The 12,425-nt window shown below is 44.7% G+C and overlaps 1 protein-coding gene across 11 annotated transcripts in view; it reads right to left on the reverse strand.

The window, feature by feature from the left end:
- The window catches only part of CCDC186 (coiled-coil domain containing 186), a 662,916-nt gene that overhangs the window by 416,973 nt on the left and 233,518 nt on the right, over positions 1-12,425 (reverse strand). For all 11 annotated transcript variants that reach the window (XM_086922872.1, XM_086922870.1, XM_086922871.1 and 8 more), the window contains exon 8: positions 8,210-8,308. In XM_086922872.1, the coding sequence (XP_086778998.1) occupies positions 8,210-8,308 (99 nt within the window). The remainder of the gene's footprint in view (positions 1-8,209; positions 8,309-12,425) is intronic.

Genomic DNA, 12,425 nt, shown 5'->3' on the forward strand with positions numbered 1-12,425 from the left:
ATATAAATATTTTTTTTTAAACCTGAGGTGATGCTGATAGCTGCAGAGCATCTTTATAGGTCGTGCAACAATGAATCCACATAACTCGATGACTGACTGCTGAAGGCTACAGCTCTGTCGGACCAGTTACAGACAATGATTTCACTGCTCCTAGATCTGGGGTTTTCAATGAACCTTCCCAAATCGCATCTCCAACCCTCCCAGTATATTCTGCTCATCTGGGACACTGTCTTCCGCAAGGCTTTCCCACCATCCAAGCTGGCTCGAGACACTCAGGCTATAATCCAAATGTTTCAAAAGCGAGCTCTTCTTACAGCCTTGTGAGTCTTGTGCCTTTTGGGACAGTGGGCCCTCCAGTGGTGCCTCTGTTTACATTGGGTCTGATAGACAACATTCAAATTTCCACAGAAGCGGCCAACAACCTGCAAGTGACTGGTGACTGACCACATTACATGTGGGAAATCCCTCCTGTCCCTAAAGAGCAGTGGGCTCAGTGGTGGTCACAGTGGTTACTGATTTGTTCTACTTTGTTTGGGGAAATTATCTCTAAACATCAGACATCAGAAGCTTGCAGCTTTATGCAATCTACATGGCCCTCAAGGCAGTTCCTTCTTACTTTGTGTTCAGTCAGCTACAGTGCTGATAGACAAAACAACTGGGGGTACTGAAGCTGTGGTCTAGAACTCAGCTGACAATGTACTGCTGGTCATGAACCACTTGGTTGGCTGACAAATGGAGTCAGTGCGAACATAATTGGTGTCTTAAGTGGAGGTGTGTTAGTCCATCAGCATCATCTGAAGCTGCACTCCAATAGATGTCTTTGCTACTCATGAGAAATGTTTACTGTTTGCAGTTCTGTATCGTTTCAGCTGCAGGAATCCTGGTAGATGCATTCCACCCAAGGTGGGATTCCAGTCTCCAGAGGCAGCTGTATATAGATCTCTATGAACATGTCACAGGAACTTAAAAGTTATCCACTTCCAAATAGGCAACCAATGCAGCGATCTCAGAATAGGAATAAATAATGTTCTTGGGGTAAACGACGTACAAGTCTGGCTGCAGTATTTTTGATGGTTTGAAGACGCGATAGCAAAGGGTCATTGATGCCTACATACAGGGCATTGGACGCTTTTATATGACATTGCCGGAAGTAAAAGATGTTAAAACCTATATGACAACGACTCGATGATCAAAAAAGGATTACAATACTCCAAATGAATTAAAAAACAACTATGAATTAATTGAAAAACAGTGTGGAAGTCTTTTTCTACCAGAAAGACAACAAAATTGTGTGCCTAAAAGGGATGAAACTAGTGGTTTACTAGCTTCACAATTATCAATGATTCACGACGCCGTCGGACCCTCGACGTCACCTTTTGGAGCACCAAAAATATCAGCCAAACATTTTTTCAGCACCAATAAAAACAATAGCTGTGCATCTACCCTATAAAAACTATCAGTGTTTCTAAGCTCAGCGTCCACAGGACAGATTGCACGCGACAAACAAAAATATACGAAACAATAAAAATTAGCAACTATGATGACATATCTAAAAGCACTGAGGCCAGAGCCTCCACCTTCGCATTTAAAGCCGACGATGTAGACCAAATTTACTCACTAATCAGGGAAGAACTAGCACAGGAAACTACAAGCCGGTCTAAGGAGCAAAATGTAAGACAATTACTATACCTCACAAAAAGAAAAATCAATCAACAACTCCATGCCAGCACCCTCATAAAATATCATCGTAACCAAAGCATACCACGAGGCCTAAGAATTGCACTGAAACCATCCCTTTGTAAACATTCAAAAAAATTCCAGGAACGATGGTTTGAAATATTGAACAAATGTTCATTGGACCTGATCCTATTAATAATTCAAGAACTATCTTCAATCCTTGAGGATTTGAGCACAGAAATTGAGGAAGTATCAACTGAGCTATCTAAAATGATGACGGAAGAGGAACTTAAAACAACTTTCAATGACATACAAATTCAAATACAAAAACACTCAAGAGAAATCAATGAACGCAAAATTCGGAAATTTAAGAGGGACACCCTCGATTATAGGCTTGGAGAAGTCTACACTTGGGCCGAAATATATGCACAGAAAAGAAGGAACCGACCATACAACTCTAACACCGATACATCATCAACGGATAGCGATACAAGTCAAAAAGCACGCAAATCACAACCAGCACGAAAAACACAAGATACCGCTACAGCGGAACAACCCTGTAGCAATGTGGGGGGACCCTTGGCCCAGGTATGCGGAGAGGGACTCGTAACCTGTGACCCCCCCCTCTTTTCTCCCCAGGAAACGGACGCACCTACTTGGCACAGGGTGGAAGAGCCCTACAGCTGTGACGAGGAGGAATGGGAACAGGGTCCCTTTAACTGGCCAGGTATGCTTGATGAGAAGGAGGAGCCTAGGGCGGACTTAAAAGACTCCCTGCCCCAGGACCAGGTGTGTCTATACACCGGAGGAGCGGTCAGAGTGGATTGGAGAGGCGGTGAGGCGTGGAGCAGTGGAGAAGCGAGGAGCGGTAGAGCGGAGGAGGCGACGGAGCGAGAGGACGAAGGAGAGTGCGGAGAAGAGGAGCCGAGAACGAAGGCGTCGACAGTTCCAGGACGAGGTCGAGCTTCATCCGAGGGCGGAGAAGGAGACTACTCGAGCGGATTGCACGAGAAGCAAGCAGCGTCCGGACCAGAGGACTCACCGGCGGGGAGCGCCACAGAGAGAGAGCAGACGACGGACGGATCGAGACGCCGGTGGTTCCCAAGGCGACAAGTAGGATCATCGGAGCCAGGAGGCCAACGACAACACGCTTCGCCCAGCCACTCCCCCGGAGGGGCGTGGCTCACAGAGGTGCGTAATAGAGTTGCGGGGTGGGTGTGGAGTAAACGCCGTGGAAGCCCCGGTACCCTTGATTAATTCCCCTGAGCACTTCACTTCACCGTCACATTTGTAAAGGTGCACCGTGTGTTCCCCCACCCCCTTCCCTGATAACGAGTACAGTAAAAAACCTGTCCTGATACTTTCCTCTGTCTTTGCTTCTCTCCTTCGGTGGAGGCTGGGACAAGACCGAGACCGACAGAAGAGGACGAAGAGGGACCAACCTGAGGCGGGAAGAAGGAGTGATAGGAAAGAGCCGCAGAGAAAGAAGTCGATCTCCTCGTCGCCCTAACACCCGACCTACTTGTACGGACAGACTGTATCATTCAATAAAGCCCTGTTTGAAACCTACCCGGACTCGTCTCCTACCTATCCCCGTCCAGCCGATTACAGTGGTGGAGAATGCGGGCAAACCAGCCGTCTATATAAACAAGATGGATGAAATCCTGCAACAACTAGCCAAAGGGCAAGAGCGGCTGGAATGGGTGTTGGAGAAACAGCTACAATCAGCAGATGCCGACAGGGAGATCATGAAGGCTGCCGTGACGGCGCATGCCCTGGACCCTGTGATAACGACGGTGAATCCTACAACGGGATCAGTGCCCCACAGCATGGGAGGCGTGTCTCTCCAGAAATACATACCGGGAGAGGACCCGGACTCCTTCTTGCTCAACTTTGAGAGGGTCGCCCGGGCCTGTGGCTGGCCCGTGGCGAAATGGCCCTTCTTCCTGGCACCCTTATTGGTAGGGGAGGCCCAGGCGGCCTACCAGGTCGCCAATCCCAAGGGTGAGACATCGTATAAGGACATCAAACTCATAATCCTGGACCATTTTGGACTTGATACAGAGGCGTATCGAATACGATTTCGGAAGGAGAGGGGTGTTCCGGGAGAAACGCCCAAGACCCTGTTTGTCAGGTTAAAGATGGCGGCGGACAAATGGTTGACCCCTGCGGTGTGCACGAAAGAGGACATAATGGACCGAGTCTACTTAGAACAATTCTTAGAGGCCCTACCCTTTGCCACCCAAAGGTGGTTGAGACAACACCATAACCTAACCACGGCACAAGCGGTAGAAATGGCCACCACCTTCACACGGGCTCAACCAAGACCTCCTCCATCTTGGGAAGCAGAGAAGCCCAGACACCCGCTAAAAACAGAAAAGAAACCTATGAGACCCCCGGATCCCGTAAGACCAAAGCCCTGGAGACCGGAACCGCCCATACACAGCGGACCGCAGTGTTTTGAGTGCGGTACCTGGGGGCACATTGCTCGGATGTGTCCTAGGAGGAAGACCGGCGAGGAGCCCATGGAGGTGGGATACCTGCCACGAACCGTATTGTATTCTGCGGAGATGGGACCGGCATTCAGAGTGAGTGTTAAGGTGAATGGGACACCCATACAAGCACTGTTGGATTCGGGTTGCCGCCAATCTGTGGTACAATCCGTACATGTGATAACAACACAACTTATACCCCAGGATCAGGTATTCATTAGGTGTGTTCATGGGGATGTAAGGCCCTATCCCGTAGCCCTACTTCCCATATGCCCCCTCGTAGGTAGGCCTCAGTCAGTAAAAGTCGGAGTGTTGCCCACCCTCCCTGAAGACCTCATTATCGGGACTGACAACCCCGCCTTTCTGGAGATGTTTCACAGAAGTCTAAGACCATCCAGAGGGAGGAAACCCGACACCCATGTAAAGCCGGCAATGGTGTCTCAGGAGCCCTGGATTCTAGACCGAAGCTTCCGTTTCTCCCAGGCTAATGATGCGACCTTACACAACGCCTGGGACAGCGCTCAAAGGAGCCAAGGACAAACCCCGGTACTCTACCCCAGATTCTTCGTTAAAAACGACCTCCTCTATAGACAGGGGGCCAAAGACGATCCTGAGCAACTGCTCGTTCCGGTGGCCTTCCGTGAACAGGTATTATTCTACTCACACGCCCACCTAGTAGCCGGCCACACAGGGGCCGAGAAAACAACACAGAACATCCTCCGTAATTTCTACTGGCCCGGGATTTATAAGGATACCATGGAGTACTGTCAAACGTGTGAAACCTGTCAAAAGAAGAACATGACCCGACCTCCAGCGGTGCCTCTCCAACCCCTGCCAATCATAGGAGTCCCCTTCGAAAGGGTAGGCATGGACCTGATCGGACCCCTTCCCACAACCCGGAAAGGACAACAGTACGTATTAGTGATGGTTGATTATGCCACGCGCTTCCCAGAGGCCTTCGCGTTATCGTCAACGACGACAAGACAGGTGGCAGATAAAATGCTGGAGCTGTTTTCCAGGGTGGGTTTCCCCAAGGAGATCCTTACGGATCAAGGGACCCCCTTTGTGTCTAAATTGATGAAGGAAGTATGTCTCCTATTGAATATCCACCAGATCCGAACCGCGGTTTATCATCCCCAGACAGACGGTCTCGTAGAGAGATACAACCGGACATTGAAGACCACACTGCGGAAAATGCTAGAGGTGAACAGTAAGGACTGGGACCAAGTTCTACCCTTGGCCTTATATGTGATCAGAGGGCAAAAACAGAGCAGCACAGGATTCTCGTCCTTTGAACTCCTTTATGGGCGACAACCACGGTCTCTCCTAGACATGACTAAGGAGGCTTGGGAGCAGGAGAACCCCGAAGAAACCCTACACACCTTGGAGTATGCACGAAACCTGAGGTCTAAACTGGGTAAAATGAGAGACCTGGCCTACACCAATCTAGCACAAAGCCAACAGAGGCAGAAAACTGTGTATGATAAGGGGAAGAGATGGAGAAGACTACAAAAAGGAGACTGGGCCCTGGTCCTGCTCCCCTCCTCAACCCAAAAATTTAAAGCTGAATGGGGAGGGCCGTATCGTGTCATCGCAACGATAGGAAATACCAGCTACAAACTGCAAATTACCCCTCGAAAGACTCAAGTATACCATATAAACTTGCTCAAAAAGTGGTTAGGCCCACCGCCTTCGGGAGTACTAACCACCGAATACTCCACTATAGAGGATAACAATACCATTGGTAACCTAGTGATCAATGATGAGCTGATAGTCCAAGAGAGGAAGGAACTAATGGCGATGCTAGGAAGGCATACTCCGATATTCTCAGACCAACCTGGAAGAACATCACTGACGGAACATCAGATCCGGACCACCCCTGGCAAGATCGTCAAGATCAAACCGTATCGCATCCCTGAAGCTCGGAGAAAAGGAATACAAAAAGAAGTTGAGGATATGTTGAAGATGAAGGTGATCCGCCCCTCCAACAGTCAATGGTCCAGCCCGATCGTGATGATCCCCAAACCGGATGGAACCCGCCGGTTCTGCATGGACTTTCGAGCCCTTAACGAAATATCTACCTTTGATGCCTACCCGATACCCCGAATTGACGAACTAATTGAAAAACTAGGGGACGCCAAATACATAAGTACCATAGACCTCACAAAAGGGTACTGGCAGGTGCCGCTGAGGGAGGAGGATCGGCATAAAACAGCGTTCTCAACGGACTCCGGTCATTTTGAGTTCACGGTATTGCCATTCGGGCTGCACGGGGCGCCCGCGACGTTTCAGAGACTTATGAACAATGTACTGAACCCACATAAGGAATATAAAAAACTGTGTGTTTATCTTCCTGCAATGAAGGGGGCTCCAATTAAAGATTTTTCTAAGCATCCGTAAAGTTGAGTAGCAGGAACCACAGACCGTTAAGCTCTATGGTTTTGTACTGAGCGAGTTATTGAGTGATCTATCAGAATGCCCAGATTTCTTGATTCCCTTTTCAGTGTTGGAGCAGTACCAAGCTCGGATGGCCACCATTCATCATCCCTCCAAATGCTGTTAGCCCTTACAAACTGAAGGATCTCGGCCTTGCCCCATTACATTTCAGACAACGTGGTTTCATCCAGAATGCCATTGAACTTGGGCACTCAAAGAATCTGGTTCGGATCAACTACACATTTACAGCGATAGATATTACTAGTTATGTGACGTCAGCATACAATAATGCCTGTGTGTCCATTAACCTGGTGCTCACCTCCCTGAGGATTTTGGCCTTCGAGTTCATGCACAGTTGTCTTTTGTGGCTGCTCACTTTGCTGTCTCCTTAATGGCTAACATCTCAGCTTAGGACATTAGAGAGCTGTAGGATTTGTTTGTTACCTAATCTTTCCTAGACAAACTGTCCCTTCTTGCCAAAGTAAAATACCCTGTTTCATATCAATTGTTGCTTCACTATGCCAGCTTTCTATCTGCACCATCATAACACCAAAGACCAGAAGAACGGACAGCCTGGATACTCACAGGTGCTCAGTTTCTTCATTAGTGGGACACGCAAGTACTGAACTGAGGATCAGCTTTTCCTTGTCAATGTTGGTTTCAAGACAGGTAAGGCAACTCAGAAGCAAACCATTTCATGCTAGAGAGCATGGTGCATTGACATCTGCTACTCTAAGGGGGAGTCAACTGAGGGCATCAATGCCCATTTCACTACAGCTAAGGCTACTTCTTTGACTGTTAGCAGGGGTATTCCCGATCTGGATACCTGCCAGGCTGTAACATGGGTTTTGGTGAACTGGCTTTGTGTTTCAAATCTGGAAAAGACAGCTCACCATTTGCCAGATCTGTCCTTTATGGCTTTCTTGTTTACCTCCTCAGACCCACCACCTTGGAGGTACTGCTTTTCTATTGATTCATGAGGAAAACGATTGAACTTTATTAATATCCATAAGAGGAACAAGTTACTTACCTCAGTAATTAATTTTTTCTGGTACATACTCTATCTACCTGCAGATTCCTAACTGCCACCCCCCCATCTTCGTTATTCTGAGGAGTAGTCATGCAACTTTTAATAAAGCCTAAAATTAGTTCTGCAACATTGCTGCTTATGTCAATGACCACCTTTGAGGGCCTGGAATTAAAGATGGGAGATTGACATCAGGACGCCAAAGTAGCACTTTATATTGATTCATGATGTCATATGTAGAGTGATTCCCGAATCAAAGTCAGAGACTAGGCGCAACCAGTCGGCATAGGAGAGCTATTTTAACTTTCTGGTTCCAGTCTGGCTCCTGATTCAATAAGTGATAAAACTGCTGTTAGAGTATTCACCAGACAGATTGTTGAAAGGTAAAACCTCCTTCCTTTATGTTCTGTTGCAGAGATTCATGGGCATTGGGTTCATCTAAAAAATCTAAAAAACAGCCTGCTCTGCTATACACTTAACAATGCAAATGTAACAGTACAAAATACATTTTGCAACATTGTTTGCTGTACACTGCTTACACTAAGGATAATTCTGGAGTAAAACAAAAATCAGTCACCTCTAAATGATTGGATTTCTCCTGAATTTGTTTTTCCAGTTCTCCTGTTGTAACACGCAGTTTTGCATCTAGTTCATTAGATTTTATTTCCTCAGATTCCTAGTAGGAGATAATTAACAGTTTTTAACTTGATAAACATTTTTGTAACACAATTGCCAAGAATAATTTACATATTTAAGCAAAGGATCAATAACATAATGCATAAGCTGTTACTGAACTTTTAATTGTTTAAAAAGCAACCACAAAATGCTTGTCTAAACATTTTCATGTGATTAAAACAATGTAACTGATTATTACTGTACTATTATCTTTTGAACATTTAAATTATTAAAACAAGACAATGATGAGAATTGATGAATTTGCCTCTGATGTTTAAAAATCCAAGTTCTTCTCAAAGCCCTGTGGTGCGAGGATTTCAACTCATATTTTATGGTTCTATCCATATCAGAATCAGATAAACTTGTTAGATAACAAAAATCACTATTATAATTCAATACACAGCAATGTTGCCAATAAAACATTTTTTCACCAAGTACAATTAAAAGATGTATTTAGCAATATAATAAAAGCCTTACAATGTCAAACATTAAAAATAAATGCATGTGTCTCTTCAGAGCTGTAAATAGTCACGGATCTCTGTATAATTTTCCTTATGCTTAACCCAAGCTAATTCTAATCTTACACACCTAACAGCTTTCCACGACAATGGTTGTTTATCACTGTTCATAAGGAATCACATAGCTTCCATACAAGATCTAATCCCAGTCTCCATGAGCCTTGGTGTAAGCCAACACATTCCTTCTACCAAAGGCATTGGGCAATTACTCAAGAAATGATCTAGATATTCTTTCCTACACACACACAACTGCCATGATTTAATCAAAATCACAACAGTCCACTAACAAATCCTGAATTCTTGCAATGCAAGGACCAGAAATCTTAGGCAAATAAATTGTTATCTAGTTTTCTCAGCACTGGGGACAATTTGTGGAGGAACTGGCCTTGGGGGTAATTGCAGCATTTTCTAGTTGATATTATCCTGACATCCAACTCAAAGGATTTGGGTGTTGTCATTTATTTAGGCCACGATGTAGAAATTCCAGACACCCATGCGCTCTCAGTTTCCAAATCTGTTCCGGTCTGTTTGCTAAATGAGCTGATGCTATGACAAGAACCTATGCATGCAAACATTGTCATCTAAATCACAACAAAGTTCCATTCTAGACATACAGTGTAATATCAAAACTAATATTTTGAATCATGTCATTCACATCATCATTAGCTATATTTATTTTTCACTTCAAGATTGAAAATGTGCAGAAATTACTTTACGAATTAAAGGAATCTCTAAATATGTGAGGCAAACGAAACCCATAGACGTGGTCTGTCGAACATTTTAATTGACAAATATGAAGTCTCTAGAATAAAAATATGCACGAAAAAAGATAAGAGGATATTTTGATTTGCCAAGGCTCTGCTCCCCAGAAGTACTTTTTAGGTTTCGCCTGCACAGCGCTTGCACTGTGCTTGAGAAATCTATTGTTTTTAATATAAACTTAAAAGGGACTTGCATCCAGCCTCTTCTCTTTCCTGGCTTTTCATTGGTTCCTGTGCATGCTACTTACTTTTCCTCCATTTTTATTGACTGTAGCATACTTTCCTGAATTCACCAATGCTTGTTCCTCATCTATTTCTCACATCTATTTCCCACAGCCGAAATACTGTTAACATCCGCTTTGATGGAACTATTTTTCCATAAAATGTTGCTGCTTTTTACTCTTGCAGCATATTTATATAACAATGTATCACCCAAGAGATTAGGTGATTTGCATAGAATCAGAGGATGTTGTGCCACTGAGACTCGAACTGGGATCCCCAGATATTGAGTCAGCAGCTCTGGCACCTGTGCTACATCCTCTCTAGTTCCATGTTATTTGTCAGGGAGCTTTTCTTTCCGCCGAACTATGACTGATAAAAACAACTCCTTATTCGGCACATTGGTGAAACCGATGCATTACCAATGCTTGTTTTTAGTAGTCTCCTGGTAATATGTATAACACGATTCAAGGAAGTCTGGAGAATAAATGTGTTTGAGTTTGAAACCTTTTTTCATCGCTCACAAACCTGCAAATAATAATAAGCTGAAGGGTTAGATCTATCAAGATTGAAATAGGTAAAACGTATTTTAAATGCCCTGGGACTGTTAGCTGAAGAATCTAGCAGCATTCCCACTACTAAATATTTTGCATTGAACAGCTGACTGAGAAATGAAAAAAGGGCAAAATTATACAAATCGACTAACTCCTGATATTTAATCTTATCCACATAAGGATTTTCATTGTCCAATGAAGCATAGGAATTAAGATAATGTAACAATTGCTTTACTGCGTAAATGTAACATTAACTTGCATTAGGACCTGGTGTGACAATTTCATCCAACGAAATTCTAAAAACATATAATTTGAATTACTTTCGTAGGACCTAAAACAGATACGGAATCCTTTGCCAAAGAACAGCATCAGTCAATGGGTAAGCATTGTTGTGCACAGCATGATAATCTCTTCACTGTATGCGAGGAAAGGAAAATGTTACTTACACTGTGTGTATACGCCTGTCATCTAGTGTTGGGCTCGGACATGTGGAACTTGTTTTTCTTCAAAGAAGACTTTGAGTCACAAGTTATAGACTCCACCTATTACTGGTAATGATAGGACATCAGCTTCATTGTTAGATTGTTTTTCTAGCATGGCGGGTGAGGATAAAAATGGAGTACAGAGGCACAGAAGAAACTGACCATGCAAAGAATAAAGAAACACATGCACCAACCTGAGGCTTCCAGGTAGAAGGGTAGGCACATGTGAATCTACAACATTACATGCGATGAACAAATGCTTACAGGGTAATACAAGTTTCCATTTGTGGCATATATAGCTGTTCATACACATGCTGTGCATTGACTGTTAGCAGCTGTCCGCTATGTGGTGGATGCGGAAGAGGATTGGAAAAGTATTGAGTACAGCCTGGCCAGCATTGATTTGTTGGCATGCTAGGACACCCACACAGTCTGTGAAAGTGTATGGAGTGGACTAGGTAGCTGCCTTGCAGATGTCAGCTACAGGATGTTACCTAAAAACCCATAGAGGCCCTTTTTTGGCAGGTGGAGTGGGGTCTGGGAAGGACAGGCAGGAGTCTTTAGGCTTTTGCTTAACAGGTCTGTACACATTTGATCAACCAATGGGTTTTTTTCAGTTTGCAGACAGCGCGGCCCTTGTGTGGAATAAAGAAAGGAACAAAGACCCACTGTATTTTACAGAAGGGTTTTGGTTTGACAATGTAATACATGAGGTCCTTTTGCCATCTAGTGTGTGTAGAGCGTCCCTGTCACTAAATTTGGATGTTGACAGAACATAGGGAGTTTGATGGTTTGATAGAGGTTGAAGAAAAAGAGGGAAGAATTTGGAGTTTGTCCTACCTAAGGACTATTTAAGGATGGTCATGAACTCCAGAAGAAGGTTGAGGTAGGCAAATTCTAGGACCTCAGAATCTAAAAATATCAAGATTGAGCTTAATGTGGTGTGGGTGCCTAACTGCACGCTGGCTAAACATAAGAAGGTCTGGCAAGTTGGACAGTTTCTCGTGGAGCACTAGAGACCAGTCAAGGAGAGTGGTGAACCAATGCCGTCTGTCCCATGTGGGAGCCACAGGATGAGTGAGGGATGTTTGCCAAAGCTTCTGAACCACAAATGGAAGAAACAGGAGAGGCAGAAAAGTGTAGGCAAATATCCCTGACCAGTTCATCTATAGTGCATTGCCTATGGACTGCGGGTGTGGATATCTGGAGGCAAAGCTTGGTCATTTTGCATTTTCAGCAGTGGCAAAGAGATCTGCACCTGGAAACCCCCAACGTCAGGTACAGGAGTGGGAATTGTAGGAGGAGTTCCCACTCATGGACTTTTTGCATCCTGCTGAGTAGGTCTTCAAAGTCGTTGTCCACTCCTGGTAAGTATTGCGCTAGTAGATGAACTTTTTGATGGTATGCCACTGCCAAATGCCTTGTGCTACACAGACAACCATGGTGAATGAGTTCCACTGCGCTTCTGTAGCTAGAACATGGCGTTCATGTTATCCGTGAGAATGAGAACCACTTTGTGTTGAATGTGACTGATGAATGCTTTGAGTGCCAGCTGAAGGGTCAGCAACTCCAGGTAGTTGATGT

This window comes from Lissotriton vulgaris, chromosome 5 (genome assembly GCF_964263255.1).
Source record: "Lissotriton vulgaris chromosome 5, aLisVul1.2, whole genome shotgun sequence".
NCBI lineage: Eukaryota > Metazoa > Chordata > Amphibia > Caudata > Salamandridae > Lissotriton > Lissotriton vulgaris.